Source organism: Pelodiscus sinensis, chromosome 8 (assembly GCF_052426305.1).
Source record: "Pelodiscus sinensis isolate ZL-2025 chromosome 8, ASM5242630v1, whole genome shotgun sequence".
Lineage (NCBI taxonomy): Eukaryota > Metazoa > Chordata > Testudines > Trionychidae > Pelodiscus > Pelodiscus sinensis.
The window spans coordinates 3,385,409-3,407,685 of NC_143059.1; the positions used below are offsets into that span (position 1 = coordinate 3,385,409).

Genomic DNA, 22,277 nt, shown 5'->3' on the forward strand with positions numbered 1-22,277 from the left:
GGAGTGAACCAGAAATAGGTAATCATCAAGTGATTCTTCCCCTGTTATCCATTTCCAGCCCCGGACAAAGTTGTTAGGACCTAGAATTCAGAAGGGGGTTAAAGAGAGGGTGCTACTGGACCTAAATTTGTCTCACCAAAATTACAATATTTAAGGTAGTGATGGGCAACCGAGGTTAGTGAGTTGACCGCCTTTATCTCAGTGGGCTGCAAGATTGTCGCAACCAAGATGTCTCCTGGCATAGGGTAGTTCTGCTAACTGCACTTGTGTGCTGATTGAACCGTAGCAGTGTTTTGATTGCGTGCATAGGAAGCGCATGGCTCTCACAGTCAATGTGTGCAGTCAGCATGCACCTCAATTCTTGTGCCTGTGCTTTACTTATGTAACTTTAGTAATACTTGTGGGGGGGGAAAATTATGCTCATGGAAACTGCACAGTCTGGCAACCCTGCGCCTGGGCAACAGGAAACAGAATGTTTCATGGGCCAAACATAGAACACTGATGGGCTGCATGCAGGTTGTCCATCACTGATGTAACGCGACTCACGAATGTGAGTTGTGGAAATTGGGCTTCAGCAGCAATACTTGATATGTGTTTAATGTCCAGGAGGCACTGAAAGAAGTAGTAATCTAGGTCTGCCAATCATTGGATGCATTCTGTTTTGGGTTTTATGTCTGTTCTTTTGTTGCTGTCCCTTGTGCTGCTTTTGCTTCTTTGCCCTTTCAGAAAAGTGATAATCCTTCCCCCCCTCTCCCCCCACCACCACGTATTTTGTGCTGTTGCCTCAAAGATGAGTATTCGGGTAAATTTCACTCTCCACCTGGGAATAAAGAAGCATCACAACAACATGAACTAGGGAAGTACAACCTAGATGGAGCTACTATAAAATAGGTGCATAACTGGTTGGAAAACAAATCTTAGACCTGCTGTGGTTTACAGTCAAGCTGGAAGGGAATATTGAATGGGGTCCTACAGGGATCTCCTCCTCCTGTCCCCGCCCCTTGATAGAGGCAGCAAGGCGGGGGAAGAGACTAGTCGACTATCTGATAAGCAAATGCTTATTGGATAGCCGACTAGTCCTTCACATCCCAAAGTTAAGCACTGCAATAAATTGCCTAGGGAAGTTGTGGATTCTCAATCATTGGAGATTTTTAAGAGCAGGTTAGTTAAACAATTGTCTGAGATGGTCTAAATCAGTGGTCTCCAACCTTTTTATGACCAAGATCACTTTTTAAATGTCAGAACAAGCCAAGATCTACCACCCCGTCCTCCCCCCCCTCCCGCAAACCTCACCCCTTCCTTGAAGTCCCACCCTCTCTGTTCTCCTCCTCACCATCACTTGCTATCCTCAGCCCTTATACACCCTCAGGGTATGGCTACACTGCTGCTCCCCCCCCCCCCGATTCTTCTGTAGGAAGAGATTTTTCCAATATTTGGTCTCTCTAGATTGGGCCAAATGTAAAAAAAAAAACCCTTCAGAAGCCCTGTTATCCCTCGTGGATATACAGAGGTTGCTGAAAAAGCATGTTTACTCTTCCACTAAAAAAAGCGGAAGAACAAACGCCTCCCTGGATGTGGAAGAGTTTTTCTGGGATATCTCGGGAAAAACTCTTGCAGTCTAGCTGTACCCTCACTGGGTTGAGATGTATGGGCTTTGAGGTGGGAATGAGGGATTTGGGTGTGGGAAGGGGTGAGAGGTGTAAGCTCTGGGAGGGAATTTGGATGCAGAAGAAAGTGGAAAAGGGGATGTTGGCTTGGAAAGGGGGTTCCAGGCTGGGGAGTGTTGGGATGAGGTGGAGGGTTGGGGTGCTGAGCAAACCACAGGCTTGTGGATGTGAGGGTGCAGGAGTTTGTGTTGGAGTGTGTGAGGGGCTCAGGGCAGGGAGGTTGGGAGTATGATGGGTTCAGGACACAGATTTGTGGTGTGTGGATGGTGCAGGAGTGTTGTGGCAGAAGACTGAAGATATGGGGGTGCAGGAGTTCGGGGATGTGAGAGGCTCTGGATAGGTGGTTCCAGTGTATGATAGGCTTGGGGGAGTGTGTGTGTGTGTGTGTGTGTGTGTGTGTGGTGCGCGCAGGAATGTTATGATTCTGCGGCCCCAATTGGGGGTTTGTTGGCCAGGCTTCATTTTTAAATAAAATATTATGTCAAACACAAAAAGTTTCAGCATTGTCTTTATTTCTGAGAAGGGCGGGGAACCTGTTTTGAGTCAGGGGTCACTGACCCACAGAAAAGTCATTTGGGGCCACACAAGTGAGATGCAAAAAAACCTCCTCCAACTCCCCCCTCCCCCCCAAGCTTCACTAATGTGGCCCCAACTGTGCTGGTGGGAGCAGGGGACATGGTACTTGGGAAGGGTGCCAGTGGGGGCAGGGGACAGGGTGTTGGTGGGGGCAGCGAGTCCCGAGCAGCCCCCTCCTCTGGGGACTCCTAACCCTCTTCCCCCCCCCCCCCAGAGGAGGGAAGCCCCAGTGTGCACCTCCTCCTGGAACTCCTCCCCCCTCAGCCCCCTGCAGAGGAGGGAAGCCCTGGTGCAGGCTGCCTCTGGGGACTCCTACCCCCGCATCCCCACCCGGGTAGCAAGTCCCCGATGTGCCACAGACCTGGGTTGTGGTACCGTACCAGCTGTTTGGGGGAGGGAGAGCAGCCAGCACACTTCCTGAAAGCCTGGAAGTGACGTGCAGCTGCCGGACTTACTTGCACCCTGCAGGAAGCCGGCACTACCTCCATTGTTGCTGGACGTGGATAGTGGGGCTTCTTGGGGTGGGAGGAATTGTGATCCACGGGTTGGTGACCACAGGTCTAGATAATACTTATTCCTGCCATGAGTGCAGGGACAAGACTAGGTGACCTTGTGAGGTCCTTTCCTGTGCCATGATTCTGACGCATGTCAAGGGATGTATGTGTCTAAAGCATCTTAATTGCTTCTTGGATTAAAATACTTGTTAACCCATTGAATTATCAGATAAACTTCAGTAGCCCAACATTAACTCTGAGGTACTGATTTGTATCAGACAGATGTTTTCAGGTAAAAAAATACTAGACACCTATCTTATGCACTCTTTCAGTCAGCTTTTGTGTGGACTTCAGAAATATATACAGTAGATTAAATAGCCAGCAGAGTTACCGTATTAATATCTGCACTCTTATGGTGGATCCCAAAGGGAGCTCTAAGATTTGTCCAACTTGAATGAGCTCTGTGTGGGGGGCATTGGGTTTGCAATATACATACCACATGTCTAAGAATGGTCTTGCTGTTGCTATGTTTCTTAAAATAAACACATAAATATGAAAACATTTTGTTTGTTTGCATCTGGCTTGAAATTGGCATTTGAAACGTCATCTTATGCAAATACTTCTAAGCACCAATCCACACTACACGTATAGCTATAAAATAGCTTGGTATTGTCTCATGATCAGTGGTATCTCCTCTTGTTACTGCGGATATTGCAATGTGGTGCTTGCTGTAGTTTGTATCTCATTGAATTATTATCAGATAAACTTCAGTAGCACAACATTAACCCTGAGGTACAGGCAGTCCCCGGGTTACGTACAAGATAGGGACTGTAGGTTTGTTCTTAAGTTGAATCTGTATGTAAGTTGGAACTGGCGTCCAGATTCAGCCGCTGCTGAAACTGACCGCCAATTCTGACTTGCATACAGATTCAACTTAAGAACCCCAAGTCAGCTGCTGCTGAAACTGATCAGCCGCTGATTTCAGGAAGCCAGGGGCAGAGCAACTGTGCCTCGGGCTTCCTGTAGTCAGCATTGGTCAGTTTCAGCAACGGCTGACTTGGGGACGCCTGGGGCAGAGCAGCTGAGGTGCTGCCGGGTTGGTCCAGTAGTGCCCAGAGCGGCGCTGCGGGACCAACCAGCAGCGCCCCAGCTGCTCTGCCCCAGGGTCCACAACAAAAGCCTGGTCTGCTGGGGGGGGGGGGAGGCACACTAGCTGCGCCCTCCCCCTCCCCCAGCAGTCCAGGGACACTGGGAGCAAAGCTGCAGCGGCGGGGTGCCTCGCCTCTGAGGCTTTGCTCTGGCGCGGGACCCGCTTTGCTCCCGGTGCCCCTGGTCTGCTCAGAGCAAAGCCTCAGAAGCACGGGACCCCGCCATGGCTGCGGGTTTGCTCGCGGTGCCCCTGGTCTGCTGGGGACCGTCTCCAGCAGACCAGTGGCACCGCGAGCAAACCCGCTGGGGCTGCGGCTTTGCTCCCGATGCCCCTGGTCTGCTGGAGATGGTCCCCAGCAGACCAGGGGCACCGGGAGCAGCTTTTCTCGCCCCGGAGTTCGAGGTGGCTGACCGCTGCCTGTGAGCTCCGGGGCGAGAAAGCCCCGTTCGTAAGTCGGGGACTGCCTGTATTGACATGTATCAGACAGATGTTTTCAGGTAAAAAAAAAAAAATACTATTTCTGTCAGTTTTTGTTTGGACTTCAGAGAGAAAGTGTTAAAACCACATTGTCTTATGCAGACTAGCACTAAAAAGGGCAGACTAGATGCCCTTCTCCATGACAGTTGTGCTAGGTAGAGCATAGTTACACTTTACTAGGATTGTGTCAATTTATTAAAAAAAAAAAAGAGTCAGAGATGGTATGGGCATAAGGAGGCAGCTTGTGTCTCTGGTGATACTTGCCTGGGCTGTTACTACATGTTTAAGCATTCAGAATAGATTTTTATGTTCTCAGCATAATTACCAACAATTATGAGGAGTTCTGTGGCACTGTAGAGACAGATTTATGGCATAAGCTTTTGTGGGTAAAACCCACTTCATCAGATGAATGAAGTGGGTTTTACCCACCAAAGCTTTATGCCATAATAAATGCTAGTCTTTAATACAGCCACCGCTTTGAGAATAATTATCAGAGTTACTGATATCAAACTTGGTTCAGAAAATGCTATGAAACCACATTTGTGATTCCTAATTTTAGTGTAAAAGTGTATGTTTACGTCTTAAAAGTTTTTGATAGGGTATTTACAATTGTATATTTATGCAATCTTCTGTAATATTCTAATGTAAAGTGTTGTAGAGGACTTGGTGGCACCAACAAGATGTTTCTTGTTCAGTCTTTGCTGACTCTAGTTTTAGCAATAGTACTCTGCAAGTCCGTTTTCTATCTGTGGGTATCCACATCTGTGACTATGGATGGGGATACAGATTTTGTATCTAGAACCCTGCAAATTTGTGATATAAATGATTTCTACATCTGTGGATGTGGATGGAGATACCAATTTTGTATCTGTGCAGGACTCTAGAAATAATCACATATTTCTTGCCTTAGTATGGTCCTTGGCCCAATTGCTAGTTTTGCCAATACTGAAGGTGCAACGCTTTCTATTTGTTGCCTTCACCGTACGTTCTTCAGCACCTATTTAACACTCCTGTCTACTGTTATATTCTTGTTAGGACACAGGAGGCCATCATCATGTAGCTGTAAGGCTGTCTTTTCAGCCTTTATAAGGGGCGCATGTTTTTTGTGCAAGTAGGGGTAGAAATGGGTTAAAGAATATGATGTATGCATTTCTAGTATACCGTTATCCTTTAAGTAATTCTTGTTGGTTTGAAGGAGCCTGGAAATTTGGCTAAAGCTTGTTTACATAGCAAAACAAATCTAAAATTGCATTTAAATTGATCAGTAAATTTACTTACCTTTTTATTGTAAGTTCGAACTGCATGCTGGTAATGAAGTAACTACAGATTTTAAATTTAAGTAAAGTTAAAACCTTATTCCCCCTGTTATGATGATTATACCTGACTCCTGTCTTGTTTCACAACTTTACACAATTACTGCACTCCTTCTTGCGTCACCCACAAGACTCGATTAGAATTCATTTCTAGCTGAGACGAAATTTTTTCATTTGTAAAAATGTTTATCTCATTTAAATGAGAAAGATCAGGAAGTCTGTTAAAACCAGTGTGTGCTCTGAGAATGAGAATCTCTCTTTAGATAATAATCTGGTTATCTGTTATTACATTCTGATTGTTGGCTTATTTTATTGTTCTTACATACGTTGTGATCACTCCCAACTCTTTACTGACTATTTTGTTTGTCCTCCTTATGCAGTCTTTCTTTTTTTCCTTTTCCAAATGCCTATACCCAGCTGTCATTGAATTTTTTGTAACTAAAGAGGAAATTGCTGTCTGAATAGCAGGAGAGGGAAACTATCACGCCCAGTGACATAAGATGATAGTACAGGGATTTTAAGAAAAGGCCATCTGTCTCTCCCCCTGTCCCTCCACCAATCCTGCGTACCTTATTTAGTGCTACCTTGGTACCCTAGCCCAAGAGTGGGGAACCTTTTTTGGGTTAGGGGCCAATGACCCACAGGAAAAATCAGTCCAGGGTCAGACACAAGTGAGAAGCAAACAAATCAAAACAAAAGCCTCACTTACCTGGCCCAGAGCGAGGAGTCGGGGGGAGCGGGAACCCTCTCCGATATAGCCCTCAACTGGACACTCGCCTCAAGCTCCAGCCCTGGTGGGTGCAGGAGCACCAATGCCAGCTTACTCTGTTGTTTTTTTTGGGGGGGAGAGTCCTGAGCCTCATGGGCCAGATCAAGGCAAGCCATGATGGCCCCCGGCTATAGGTTCCCCACCCCTGCTCTAGCAGAAGTAAAAGGGACTTTGATTTGCTGTCTTGCTTTGTAAGATCATAGAGGGTAGAACTCAGTGAGCAGTTGCCCAGTAGATTCTCTCATTCAGGACTGTTTTGTCACATCTGCTCAGAATGTGAGGAGATGTAGCTTTAATGTCTTCTGTGTATTGATGACATTGCTTTACACCTCGCTCTTGTAGGCCTGTATGATGTGACTGAATGATTTACCTAGTGCTTGAAGAGACTGAAGCATGACTAGAGTCCTGCCAAGAGGACAGAGGTAATGCTAGAAGCTTGAGGAAAAGCAGTTGGAGATAATTGGTCCAAACTGAGTGGGTGTGCCTGATACTTGTTGTTTACCTTTGTAGTCTGGTGAGGGTGAATGGGTGTCATGTTGGATTCTCATACTTGTGATGCTCATGAGCAGTACCAGCGTGTGGTGTTCTTCTGTTCTTGGCAAGAAGGCTGCTAGCCTTTCTTTCAGTTAAGGATCCAAACAAAATTAACCATACCTTTTGTTACCCTAAGGATGTAAAATGTCGTATAATTGACTAATCGAATAGTCGATGCATTTTTGCTTCGACTATTCAATTAGTCGATAGGGTCACTGCCATGGTATTTCAAAGGGGCAGTGCTGCACTGAACCCTGGATCAGTTGTGTGGTGTTGCCTGTTTGAAACGCCACCGCTGTGTTTCAAAGTGGCAGCACCACGTGGAGCCCGAGACTCCGGGCTCCGTGCAACACCTCTGCTTTGAAATATCCCCCTCTTCCTGCCCCCTCCCCCTTGCTGCCTCTATTTTAGAGGCAACTAGTCGACTATCCTGTTGACTAGTCCTTAATATCCCTAACCCTGACTAGATTTTTGAAGCTCACTTTGTAGTGCTACACTTTAATAGCCCTCGACTTCTGCTTGTATGCGCGCCTCCTTTTTTTCTTCTCTTGGGGGTTTATTTGATTCATGTATTAGTGGCATGGCATGGAGTAACAAGTCAGTCGGGCTTAGGTGATGCCATTCAGTTTCACTCTATACTGCTGCCAAACTCCTCTTCCCTGTCCCTTCTAAGAGATCCTTCTTGTGATCCACTGCTTGAGAGCAGATTTGTGTATAGAAGAAATTCCAAGTCAGTAGAAGGGAAAAAGTCTTTAACTCTTGACTTTTCCATATATTGAAGGACAGCCTTTCTACCATCGTATAGACCTAAGGAAGTTAAACAAATGCATCAGGAGGCCTTTCACATCTCATTTGATATTTTTGGTCTCCATCACTAACCTTTCAGTGCAAGACTTGTTTAGGGCTTTAACTTAAGAACAACCTGCTTCCATGAAGTGTTCATCTACTCATCAGATATTCATGTAGGAAATAAGATGCATCAGTTCAAAGTGCTGTCTGTAAGTCACTGTCTTCAGTGTGTGTGGCCCTGGATTTTATTATAGTCACTTGGGAACTTAATGGCATTTAATCTATTCAGATTTTCGTTTGCTCTCTTTGAAATGCGTAGATGCTTTTAATGAAACTTAACACAGTGTTCCTTTCCATTATACTTTATTCTTTGTTTCTGTAGGAACAAATCTGAGGTCCCTTTAAAAATTTGCCAGTAGTACACTTTGCTTCAGCTGACTCCGAGTAAATTACTACACTGTAGAAACTGGTACGCAACTAGGGATGTAAAAAGTTTGTTTAATTAGTTAACTGGTTAAACAATTTTTTTTAACTGGTTAACTGATTAAATGTGGAGTGGGGAACCCCCACCCTCATCGGTTCACCTTTCACATACCTATACACAACTATTGTTACTTTTTACATCACCATTAGAATTGATGGCTTTTGTCCAGATTGATTACAACTTTTTGGGTTTTATATTTTTAATGGTTCGACTTGTCACTCCAAAGAACAGATATGAATATATCTGAAAGTTTTTATACTAAAAGGTTAGTCTCTAATTTCATTCTGACTAAGGGGAATGCGTACATCCAAAGTTCTTATGCATATTCGAGAACAATAGGAAAATTAGTACTGTCTAGAAACTGATGGGTGGAATGATTGGAAAGAGATGTGGCTAATGAGGGGAATCAGTAGCAGACAGCCAATTTTATTGTTTTGTCAGGAAATCTGTGTTTGTCTAGACGGGTTAAGATTTTTGCAGATTCTGGTTGGTTTGTTTGATAGTAAAGTATCAGTGCTAAAAAGCAAGTAAGTTGATCTGTGACATTAGGTATTAACTGGCTAGGTTTAGGTGGTAAGCCTGAGTTATTGTGGACTGGAGACTCAGTTATTGTCTTTGCCTGCAGAAATGGCAAGATTTCCTTTTGTATGCTAGGGATGTGAACAACTAGTCAACTACCTGATAAGCAAATGCGTATCAGATAGTTGACACACAAGTTGACTATTCGCTTCCCCTCCTCTTGCTGTCTCGATCAGAAAGAGGCAGCAAATGGCAGGGAGGGGGAAGAAGGAGGTACTTCAAAGCGACAGTGCCATGTGGAGCCGGGTCAGCAGGGGACTTCCCTGATGACCCCAAGCTCCGTGTGTCGCTGCCGCTTTGAAATGCCACATGGACCCTGATGCCGCAGCTGCCCCTGGGATGCATGTGGTACTTTGAAATGCTGCAGTGAGCCCGGCATCTGGCTTCATGTGTTGTTTCAAAGCGGCAGCGCTGCATGAAGCCCGGGGTCCCCAGCTGACCCCAGGCGCCATGCGGTGATGCTGCTTTGAAATGACATGGGGGAGCACAGGGCCAGTGGGGGACTGCTTGAGTCCCCCTATGGGACCGTGCTGCCCCCAAGCGCTTTTGCCTTTGAAGTGTATCAACAGGCGCCCTTATTGACTAATTGAATAGTCAATGCAAATTGCATCGACTATTCGATTATCCAGTTAATCTAAATGTAACATCCCTATTGTATACTGCTTGGCTTTGAAGAATAATAGTGTATTTTTTATTTCTGTGGATTTTTTGGGGTTGGAGGAAATAGTAATACAGTTCTTCACAAGCAAAATTAGAGGTCCGTCCTCCAAGGAACTTGCAGTCTGTGTTGAACATACCACAAAATTCATTGTAAGGATGTACTGCAAAGATGAAGCTCATAATAGAAAAAGATATTTTTAGGTACAATGTTTTCGTGTATGCCTTGATATATTTTTTAAACAAGTGGTAGTTCTTACTACTTAAAATCAGTCTGTTCCAAGCACCTAAATTCTCTCTCCTATTGTGTGCTTAATCAAGAAAGGAACAGTTGTCTTGGCTGGTAGTTGGCTTCTTGACAAATCGCACTTCATACTTTAAGGAGAATGGCAACTGTTTTTTGTAATGGCATCTTACAGAAACAGTTGCCACACTCAACACTTAAGTTTATGGCCTGTGTGAATAAATGGTGCTTTATAGGCAAGATGTGATCTCTCCCCCTGAGGTTTTACAGTCCAAGATGCAAGAGAGTTAATTTATTCTCTTTGGTTCAAGAGCTACTCCTGTCCTCAGGGACGTTATAATTTGGCTAGACACTGGTTTGAATGCTTCCTGTGTTTAAGATTTGTTGCTAGTATAGCAAGGGAGCAAGATAAACATCAAGGAATTATTTCTTACTGGAATGACTGAAGTAGTTTTCTTCTGATCATTTTACTCTTTGAAGACTGGAGGTATAATTATTGGTTGTGGGATAGGATATTATGGCTTTCTTATTATGAAACTTTTTGAATCATGAGGAAGAATCATAGAATCATGAAACACCAGAACTGGAAGGGACCTCTAGAGGTAATTGAGTACAGTCCCCTACCCTCACGGCAGGACCAAGCACCATCTACACCAGTGGTCTCCATTCTTTTTACACCCAAGCTCACATTTTAAGTGACAGAACAAGCCAAGATCTACTGCTCCACCTCTTCCTTGAAGCTCCACCCTCTCTATTCTCCTCTTCTCCATCACTTGCTATCCCCAGCCCTTATACTGCTGCTTTTCCCCCCCCAATTCTTCTGTAGGAAGAGGTTTTTCCAACATGTGGCCTGTCTAGACTGGACCAAATGTCAGAAAAACCCCTTCTTTTGGAAGTCCCCTTATTCCTTGTGGAAAGAGGAATATAGGGGTGACTGAAAGAGTGTTTGCTCTTCCACTAAAAGAATTGTCCACTTATCATGGGTGTGGCCAAGTTTCCTGGCTCATAAAGTTAGTTTATAGCCACCAGTTCTGGCTGCCAGGACTCTATGCTGTTATTTAGCTCTAATTTACCCCTATATGTGTTCTAAATGTCCAGCAAGCAGGGGAAGTGTTGGTAATTCTGCTAGATAATATTGACCTCCTGTGTTTCGGCAAATTCTGTGGTTTGGTGCCGGACTAGAGAAGATCAACCTGTAGCAAACACTGAAAAACACATCTACCTTAAATAAAGCAATGAGTAACTAGGAAACTCAGTAGAATCTGATACTCCATTTTTATCTCACCTCTTTGCAAGAGGCAGGTGGTGGTTGTCTTTTAATTTGCATATTCCGAAGCATCAGATTGTGAAATGAATAATCAGTTTCAGTGTTCCACTGTATGGTCCACATCACACAACCGCCATAATTGCCATGTCACCCCTGCCAGCTGAGAGGTGAGGAATTGAATGAACTCCTATTCGTGCTTAGCTGGGACCTCTCCACAGAGTGCAGTGATGGCAATCTGGAGTGTGTGTTGAAAGCAGCACCCTGTCACTGCCCATGTGTGTTTTCTGTATTTGTTTTACAGTAGCATCTGGAAGTTCTTGTTGAGATCAGGGTCTCATTATGCAAAGTGCTTATGAACACAGTAATAGTACCTGCCCCAAAGAGTTTACTGTATTGTCACATAATTAATCTACTATCTGTTCTGAGGATAAATGGAGGAATTAACTCACTAGGCCTGTCTGACAGTTTTAAAAAATTAACATGTTTATATAGGAACAAGAAAACAGAACTCTAATGCCTTTTTAAATACTTATTTATAATATACAGTTGGCTTAATTCATTTTAGAGGTGACCGGGGAATGTTTCCAAAAAAAGCCCCTAGGTGTTCCCATTCAGTGACAGACTGTCTGCAAATAAGTACATTATTAAAATGGGAATTATTTTTTCTCTTCTCAGGAGTTTAAGAAAATTAACAAAATCCATTACTGAAAGTTGTACCAAGCACACACCTCAGTTTACATGTCAGCATGTTGTCACTGCGGCATGAGAGAAACCCAGCTGAACTTGTATCTTGACAGATAAGGCTTTGAGTACTTAAATATTTAGCCAAAAACCACTAGCTGGGGGAAGATACAAAAGTCAAACCAGGCATTACAAAAGGAAAGAAAGATAGGGCTGTCGCTCCCATTCTCCCAGTAGGATCAGGAATATGGCAAGGAGCTTAATGCTCGCTTCAGTGTTGAGTCCGAGGAGCTATCCTTTCTGCCCTCCCTCACTTTCTGCAAGGATGGATCCGTATGCTGCACTAATATAACCTTTCAAATTGTGGTGGGGGAAGACGATCTAACTTGCTATCGTAAGTTATGTGGTTTTTCTTTGCTCCCTTCGCGCCCCTAAAATCTCTGGCATACCTCTGCTACTTTGCCAAGTTCAGTGTAATTGAGTAATAGCTGGTTGGTGTTAATGCCAGACCATGCAGTAGTGAAACTGACCAGATATTTATCATTGGTTTCTACAATTGTAATACAAAAGAGTATACAACTTTCCATTATAATTATCTTTGATTTGTTGTTAAAATGGCATGAAAGGATTTAATCTTTTCCTCAAAACACGGTGACTTAAACGCGTAAATCAGAATAAAACCTATTTTAAGCACTCATGCCTCCAGCACTCTACATGTGGGTTTGTAGCTAATTAATTCTAGGTTTAACTTACTATATGACAGTTCATTATTCATAATAAGTGTATTTAAGGGCTTTTGTTCATTTATTGAAATGAAAAATGTCTACCTCTATCTACCAGTTACTTTGACTACACAATAAAAATGCACTCATGACTAACTGACATTTGATTGCCCTTTCCTCTCAAAGTAACTTATCAATATTTGTTCCATTTATACACATCTGTCTTGTGGGAACACTTTATTCTTGAATATTTATGGAGCCTGAATTTTAGCTGTTAAGTAGGCATGAGAATCGGATTTTCCATGTGCAAATACAATTATATGCACCTATTTCTGTCTTGAAAACAGGACCCATGTGGTTTAGTGAATTGATTATATAGTCATATTGAAGTGGAGGGGAAAAGCTAGAGGTAAACTGTGTGTTAGTCCAGTAAAGACTTTTAAAAGCACCCTGCCACCCTCCAGAAAAGTCAAGGTTAGAACTTTGCAAAGTGTACTACAGGTAGTCCCCGACTTACGAACAGGTTATGTTCCAAACACCTGGTCGTAACTCAATTTGGTCGTAAGTTGGAAATACCCTTAAACGTGCTGCCCGCGCTGTTCGAAAAACTTGATGTACATGGTTCTCAACTCGAAAATATTATAATGGGGTTAATGGGAGTTTGGTTGTAAGTACAGATGGTTGTAAGTCGGTGTATTCTTAAGTCGGGGAGTGGCTGTACATGTGAATTTTATTTGAGTCCGTCCCACCATCTGTAGATTAATGTAAGTATTTATCTGAGGAATGCATATGTTGAGTGTTGGAATTATGATAGGGCTTGAAAAAACTTTAGATGGCTACAGGCTGGAAGACTACGTTTACTGGCCAGAGGTAGCAGCTATAAGAGATGAAATTTTTAGTTGCTTTTATAGCGAAATTCAGGGCAAAACCCTGTAAAGGGAGCTACTCTCATTGCTATTTCTAGTTAAGATGGAGGATGGTTTGTTTGATCTGCCAAGGCACAATTTCTGCACCGTGTATGTGGTCTTTGACAGAGTTATACAGTGGCAGATAAACATAAAGGAGTTTCTCTTTAGTGCCTTTTGTAAGTTACTATGCATTCATTTCCTGTGACTTTACCTATTAAAGGCCACTGATGCTTCTGACCCTTATATCAAATATGTGTTTAAATGCTTTAGAGGAGAAGTCATAGATTTTTTTTTCTCTCTACAATATTTATCTTGGTGGTGGGGTTTTAGCTATGTAACTCAAAATACAGATGGTATTTGGACCCCTCCTTTCAAAATTCTCAAAATATATCACTGCCTCTCTAAATAAAATGAAGAAAGGATGTGCATAATTTTCCTTTGATAAGCTTCTCATATGTTTCAATATGCTGTCTTTTAGTACCAAGATAAAGAAGAAGTCGTTCTTTGGATGAATACAGTAGGACCGTACCACAATCGCCAAGAGACATACAAATACTTCTCTCTTCCCTTCTGTGTGGGATCAAAAAAAAGCATCAGTCATTATCATGAAACATTGGGAGAAGCTCTTCAAGGAGTTGAATTGGAATTTAGTGGCCTGGACATTAAATTTAAAGGTAAGCAATCTAAGCTATATATTAAAAAATCCCCTACCTTTCATCACTGAATTAGAAACTCTTGTGTAAGAAACACCTTCAGTTCTCTTGAACTAGTAGATCATTGTTGGTCACAACTCTGTGTGAAAAAAGGTCTTTGTTTAAAAGACCATTTTTGTGTGTGTATTATTCACTCCTTAATTAAAGTATTTTCTTGCAGCAACCCAGAGACTTTTGAGGTAACTAATTATGGCCATACTCATTTTGAATGTAAACAGGGTTCAAGAACATTGAAGAATGCTCAGTATGAACATAGAATGTATTGCTTTTGAAGGTCAAACTTTTGAAATCTTAATAGTGCATCTTTTAATTATGTACATAGAACACATGAAATGACTGCCCAATACCACAGGCAGGTATCAGAGGGATTTCTCTTTGCTTTTCTGTATTATTGAAAACAGAGCACTAAGACATATGAGATTTTAGATTTATATCTATATCCTCTTTAGAAAATCTTAGTATGGAACATAAGCAATGTATTGAGGTTGATCTTAAAAAAACAAACAAACAAAGTTTTCTTTCAGAACAGAGCATATCCCTCTTGTTTAATCTTCCAGTTGTAAAAGCTTCACTATTGTTGTTTGCCCAGTACTTTTTATAAAAATAAAAGTTCAGAAAACAATGTTGAAAAAGGAAAAATATGGTTGTCCATGTTTTGAGAACCACGGTTCTACATAAAGCTTGCTACATTAACTCCAACCACAAGCATCAGCTGTTGAAAAATGGAAAACTCTGTATTTGCTCATGGCTGTAGTCCTAGGGATATAGTGAGCAACTTCCCTAAATCATAAATTGTTACAAACTGTTTCCATGTAGCTGTTCAGCACAGTATGCTTAAACATAATCATCATCACATGTTTGCTTCAAAAGAGACCAATGTTCCAAGCAACCCGAAAAGGTCCTTTTTCTAATCACTCCACTTTATTGGCATGACTAGAGATGATTGTTGTGTGTGAGTATCTTTATGCTGCAAACAGGGGATGAGACTGCAGCTCAGATAGCTATTCCTTTGATTAGCTAGCTAGGAGACCGGCACGATGGAAGGTATGGCAGAGTAAGATAGATACCCCCAAAATTACCCAGTGTTTCAGACAAGGTCATGTAGCCTGCGCTCAAAGACGGTGCAATTGCAGCTTTGCTGCTCTGTTACGTCCACACAAGTGCCTGTGCACAGCCTTTGGTGTGCAGTCATGTGTGGGTGAGAAAGTAGAATCATGGTGATGAGTTACAGTTTTGGGGTGAGGACATAGCTAGTGCTTTTGTGCTTGCTTTTTAAGGGATGTGTGCACTTAAGCAAGCAACTTCAGGTGGTTTTGGTGCAGTGTTTAATTTGTTAGAAATTGGTTGTTTGTGCTCAAGTGATCTAGATGAGGCCTATGATGTTTTAAACAGTAAAGCCCTAGAAATGGGAGAAGGAAATGTCACACTTTTCAAGGTACTTTTAAACTCTGCAGACTGATGGTTTGTCTACACTTGAAGTTGAATTAGGATTAAAAGGGAGTGTAAATTTAAAGCTAGATAGCCATTCTCGAATATCACTCTGTACATGCAAGCCCTGATGCAGAATTGCTGTGGTAGTTCCTGCTAATTAGCATATTAGTCTTTCTTCACAACCATAAGCTAGTGCTTAGGTTCTGAAATACAACTGAGTAACAGATTCAAGAAGGACATCTTACATGGATCAGTTTAAGTGGGTATACTTTAGTAATCTTGCTTATACAGTGTTTGTGTTTGTTACCTCTGTATTCAGATACAATTCGATTCAAAACAAAAGAGAAATGTGCATACAGATATTGTCATACACTTGCAGATTCCTGGCATTCATCTTTTCACACATTTGAAACTTTGTCTTAAAGCAGACAAAGGCCAAGGAGTTCAGCTATACAGGCAGTCCCTGAGATACGCGGATCCGACTTATGTCGGATCCGTAGTTACAAATGGGGCTTTTCTCGCCCCAGAGGACTGGAGCGGCGGGACGCCCAGATGCGCTGCAGTCCCGCCACCCACGTCTCCCTGGTCTGCTGGGGGGGGTGCAGCTAGTGCCCCCCTCCCCTCCCAGCAGACCAGGCTTTTCTTGCCTACGCCTGGGGTAGAGCAGCTGGGGCGCTGCCGGGTTGGTCCTGCAGCGCCGCTCCTCGGCGCTACTGTACCAACCCGGCAGCACCCCAGCTGCTCTGCCCCAGGCGTCCTGATTCAGCCACTGTTGAAACTGACCAGGGGCTGACTACAGGAAGCCCGAGGCAGAGTTGCTCTGCCCCGGGCTTCCTGGAATCAGCCGCTGATCAGTTTCAGCAGCAGCTGACTTGGGGACGCCTGGGTTTCTTAAGTTGAATCCGTATGTAAGTCAGAACTGGCGTCCAGATTCAGCCCCTGTTGAAACTGATCAGTTTCAGCAGCGGCTGACGCCAGTTCTGACTTACATACAGATTCAACTTAAGAACAAACCTACAGTCCCTATCTTGTATGTAACCCGGGGACTGCCTGTATTTGAATCTGAAGGTGCCACTGAACAATTATTTTAACTCACTTAGCAATGTTAAGTTTGATCCTGTGTTTTCCTGGAACATATTCCTAAAATGTTTCTGGTTGACAGGTTTTTGCCTTAATACTACTTTAGTTAGTGCGCCATTCATTAGAAAAAAACAGCTAGAGTCCCTGAGTTTAGGATTTGTCACTAAGGGGCAGGGGATTAAATTGTTCCAGAATAAAACATAACTGGATTTGCTGTGGTGTTGCCATTCTTTGACCATTTCATGCTTAACAAGAATCATCATGTTCTACTAATAGATGCTTTTGTCATGATCTCTGAGCAGTTGTTGAGCATTCACTGAGGTCAGATCTGGTGATCTCTGAGCAATTGTCAAACATGCCCAGAAGTCAGATCTGGCCTAGGGATATGGATGGTAAACCTGGTAGGGATTGGAGCAGTGATCTGCTCTAGTCCTGCGAGGGCTAACCTCGGGTTTGGGCTGCTCTAACTGGCTGGTTGGAGCACGCCCTGTATATGGTGGGCCCGGCCTGGGTGGCGCACCACAAGCAGGGGCTGCTCCGACCAGCTGGCCAGAGTAGCGCTTGTCTGCGGCGGGGGGAGCGTGTCCGCTCCAGGCTGTCTGCATCTGACGGAGGGCCACTCTGTGTGCTTGGAGTGCCCCTCTCTGCCTGCCTCCCCTTTAATGGGTTAATCAATTAAATGGGACTTTACATCCTAATCTGGACACTAATAATCCTTCATAAAGCCCAGGACCAAGAGAAGTGTTTCTGTGAATTAAAAATAAGAATTGAATGGGAGTAGTTTGGTTTTTTTTTTTCAACAGACTTTGTGTGTGCCATTGTAGCATCACTCTGTGCCAAGCATGAGAGCCCAATAGTGAAATGCCTGGTAGCTATCTGCAGAGTGCTGACTGGCTGGATGGCATTGAAGTGTTGTTTCCAGCTGCCAGGTTATTTGAGCGCAGCTAAAAATACATTAACTTTCTAACTTTTTTTTTTTTTTGGCAATCAATAACTGTTTACCACGGGGGGGGGGGGGAGGATGATGGTTTAATATTTATATTGAAGTAGTATCTGGAGGGCTCAGTCAGGTCAAGGTGCTAGGCACTGTGCAAACAGTGACGCTTCCTGTCCCAAAGCACTTAGAATCTCAGGCTGGAAATGGGAAGAGGCCTTCCTGCCCAGAGTCGGATAAGGAGTTCATTTTTGAGCTTATGCGGTCCACAACAAGCGAGTTTGAGAACATCCAGCCTAAAAACTCATTTTCCCTGTTGATGATTGCTTTGCATTTTACTCAGATTGAATAATGAAAATAGACTAGCATATTATGAAGTAGTTTTTTAGAACTCAAGTAGCTTTAATAATTTAAAGTGTTACTGCAAGAATAACCATTTTTTAAAAAATGTGCTTTTAACTTGCCTTGAAATCCAGACATCACATAAAATGTTACTCAGTAACATTACAGCTACTGAAAGCACTTGTCCACGAATCACATTATATATTGAATTTTAAGTAAAATAGCTTTCCAATTTGAAGTAACAAGTTCACTGTTTTCCTGTGTATCATCTACATTTTTTGTCACCTTCCAATTTTTGTCCTCTGTTCACTTTAATTCTTCCTCTTTGTTTTACTTCCGCTCTTACTTTTCCTGAACTACCAAATAGTTGAAAAAAACCTGTTCTTAATGAAGTGAGCCATATCACAAGTGCCAATGGGGATAGTTGAGTGGGACCGAGTGACTAATGATTGAGCATGGAAGTGTAAAGGCGGGGTTAGTTATTATCTTGGCTTGTAATATTGTGTTCTCTTATTGTGAAATTACCAACTAAATATGCTGATGCAGAGTTTGAATAGCTAATGGACTCTGCAAATGTTCTGAATACAAGATGGCCTTTGGGAATGGGATCACCATTGTTAACATGAGCTTGCTGCTGCTGTTGCTTCATGCGTCTTTACTTAGCCTGTTTGGATGAAATAATTATTAGCAAGTGTATCTGTTTGTGGATAAAGTAATAATATGATGATCTAAAGCTCTTTTAATATTTCTGTCTTGCGGCAGGAGTGAGGAATGGAGTAGCAGGGACAATTATTTATGTACTTCAGTGCTTGCTTTTTTAATTGTGCTCTGCACATGTCATCTGACAGAGGATGTGCAACCAATAGGAATTTCAAGCTCTGGAAATGTGCATTTCCCCCCTCATCTGCTGAATTTGTGTTTGAATTAGAGCTATCATTAACATGTCATTAATATATTTTAATTTTCACAGATGATGTAATGCAGACCACATACTGTGAAATTGACTTGGACAAAATAAAGAGAGATGCGTTTGTGTATGCTATCAAAAATCACTATTGGTATCAGATGTATATTGATGACTTGCCAATATGGGGTAAGTGCTATGTGATATGTGCTAATACTTACATCATATTTGTCCATTGTTCAGTGACTGAGTACTGTACTGAGAGGATCAGTGAGATTACTATACTTATTGACTAATCTTCCTTAAGGGAAACTGACAGCCAATGTGTTTCTCTGTGGTATAATAATAGGAATGCCAAAGAGGGTGTTGAAGGATTGGTAACTTTGAGGGAACACTTTTGAGTGATTAGCATTGGTGAGTTTTGGTATACTTAAAAAACAATAGAGAACTGGTTTAGTGATTTCTTCCTGAAAATAGTTTTGCTAATGCTGAGACATCAGGGTTAAATTTCATGTTCAGATAAGCTGCACGACAGCTGCATGCACTTATTGGGAGTTGTGTGCCTAACTGGGGCTAGAACTTGCTTGTTGGCACTACCCTGCTGGAACTTGGCACTGTGGTCTGACTCATTAAGCCACTTAGTTTTCTGATCACTTCAACTTTGTATTAATCGCGTCTGAGTTTGCTAATTCAGAGCACAATTTCAATTAACTTCATCTCTAATGTACTTAAGAGGCTTTAGAACTTTATTTTGAATCTACAGTGTTTTACTTTACATGCCTGACTTAAGGTTTTTCTTTTACTCTTTAAAAAACTTTCCTTGCTCCTTGTCAAGGATAGTAAGCCGTCAAAATCAAGGATAAGAAATGATGCTAGATCCAGTGTCACTGATCTGAATTTCTGCTGCCTTTTGTTAAAGGTCCACATGTAAATGAAGCTTTTTTTCCTTAGCAACTTCTAAATTCTTAATACAGTAAAAGCTTTATGTTTGGCTCATTGAGGGAATGTGGGGTGCCATTTAGTCTTATGTAACCAGAATAAGTGGGGGAGAGGGTGTGAGCTCTGGCTGGGTTGCGAGGTCTGGGGTGGTGCAAGAGATGAGGGACTTGGGGTGCAGGAGAGGGCTCTTGGCTCAAGGACAGGAGGTGGGAGGAATTTCAGGGTGCTACATCTGTGCGGTGCTCATCTTGGGTGTCTCCATGCAAGTGAGGACATGTTGCTACTGCTCCTAGGCAGACACCTGGCAAGATGTGTCTGTGTGCTGCCTCTACTCTCAGGCACCGCCCCCATAGCTTCTAATGGCCATTGTTCCTAGCTATTGGGTCAGCATTTGGGGTAGGGGAGGGGTAGTGCATGGATCCTCCCTGGCTGTTCCTCTGCCTAGGAGCAGCAGGGACATGTTGCTGCTTTGGGGGACCCATGTGGAGCCAGGTAGGGAGCCTGCGTCCCAACAGGACTGTAAACAGAAATTTCCAAGAAGAGCAGAAATGCTGGTTTATAAAGAATTCCGGTTGGTGAAGTGCCGGATATTACTGTACATTACGGTGTCAGTGGAGGAGTGTTGTGCAGGACAGTGTCTTGGTGTGACTCCTTTTGAATCAATAGAATTAAACTAGGGATGCCTAAATTATTAGCCTGTTCTTTCTGCAGTCTTTATACAGTGTTATGCAGTGTAGCTTCCAAACAAACTCTGGGCCTCTTCCAGTGTGGCAGTAAAGGCTAATCTTAGTTATTGGATTTGTTGGAGCCAGGATCTCACCTTCTACAGTTACTGGATCAACATAGCAGAGATTCCATTACTGTAACAGGTATAACTTGCCCGCAAGGCTAGACAGTGCCAAATTCAGGAACTTGTTAAGCCCGGGCTTGATTGTAGTTTGAGAAACAGTGAACTTGGTTTGGTTTAGGCACTGCTTTAGAGCAATTTCGAGCTCATTGCTCTCCATACCACCACCATTTTCTACTGTTGCTACTACCATTGGTTCACTTCCTTTACTGGTAGCAATGGCAAGAGTCCGCCATGTTGGCTAATCCTTCTTGGAACATAGCAATACAAATACCGATGGCCATTTGTGTCTTGTCCATACTACCATATCCACTCTTGCTACCCTCAGTGGAGCTGAGCTATTGGTAGTAGCAGTGGGAAATTTGGGGGATTAGTAGGGAAATGTAGATAAGATATTCAATAGAAAATTGGGAGCTGTGAGAATCTAGGTATTAGTGCATAGTGTCCTGTAAGTATCTTGGAGGGTGAGAATTTTCTCTTGGAGTCCTGGGAATAACAGAAACTGGATTTTTAACAGCTGGAACCTGTTAGCATTGTTTAAGGGATTCTTTGTGCTGAATCTGCGGTCCTGCTGTTATCCATCAACCTTAACGTCAGTGCAGCTGATTTTATCAAGCTTAGCACCCTTAGGAGGACTGCTATAGACTCAGTGCTTAAAATGCAAGCAGACATGTTTTTTTACATAGTAAAATGTTCCTAGTGTAGACAAGGCCTTGGTGTGTTGTTTTCTTGGTTCGGCTTGTTACTGTGTCTCTGGGTTAGCTGAGATTTTCCATGTGCTCCTAGTGAAAAGCAAGAGTCTGTTCCGAGGAGTTTGGGGGAAATGAGCCCATGCCATTTGGATCCTCTGCTATGAATTCTAGGCAATTTTTGCCTTTTAATTGGTGAAGCAGACCCCTGAACAGGAGTCAAGAAATCTGAACTCCCATCAAGATGGCCTTCTTTTCATGACTCTCTTATTTTTGCCTATGAGCATGGGAGAAATTTGCCTGCTGGCATGTTGTTGGCCTGCTGGTTGTCCACGTTGAGAGGGACTGTTAGGCCATTTTCGGATTTAGCAATGACACATCAACACTTAAAGTTTTGCTTAGGAGGAAAGCTTGGAAGGTTTGAAAATTGAAAAGTGCTCGCTAGATATCTAGATAGTTTATAGTAACTCTTCTACATAGACAATACAAAAGTATTGATTTACTAGCGAGGCCACCTAACTTTGGTTTTAAATTGAATCCAGACCAAATGAGATGGGTGCTTTTCTTGAGACTTGTTAAAAAGCCATAGTAGATGGACTGACTTGGCTATATGGCATGCAGTCACCTTGTAGCAGTGTCATCTTACACTCTTTCAAGAGTGGTTGATCTGAATATCCTTTTAACTGTTCAGAGATCCAGAGTGTCATGACTTAGAGCAGTGCTGGTGGAGCAGATGTTGGGTCAAATAGCATAGCCACAAATCAGTAAGTGTTCTTATTGTATTGTGCATACAACGCAACACTGAAAAGATTGAGCTTGAGTAAGACGTGAAGAAAAATACTTTCTTGAAAAATGAAGAGCACAGATAATCAACAAATGTTGTTTCGTCATATGTCTGTTCCTTTGGAGAAACCCTTTCCCTTGCCTTTCCCCTCTTGTTCCTTTTCAGATGTATCTTCCTATATGTTTGCACACTTTGGATGCGACAACAGGTTCAACCTCCCTTGTCTGGCACCCTCAGGACCTGAGTGGTCCCGAACCACAGAATTTGCCGGACAAGGGGAGGTCAAAGTTCCCTGTTCAGGTA

General features: G+C 42.9%; 1 protein-coding gene across 1 annotated transcript in view; it reads left to right on the forward strand.

Moving 5' to 3' along the window:
- Nucleotides 1–22,277, forward strand: part of TM9SF3 (transmembrane 9 superfamily member 3) — a 55,386-nt gene that overhangs the window by 1,774 nt on the left and 31,335 nt on the right. The window contains exons 2-3 of the mRNA XM_075934527.2: nt 13,790–13,985; nt 18,782–18,904. Of these exons, the coding sequence (XP_075790642.2) occupies nt 13,790–13,985; nt 18,782–18,904 (319 nt within the window). The remainder of the gene's footprint in view (nt 1–13,789; nt 13,986–18,781; nt 18,905–22,277) is intronic.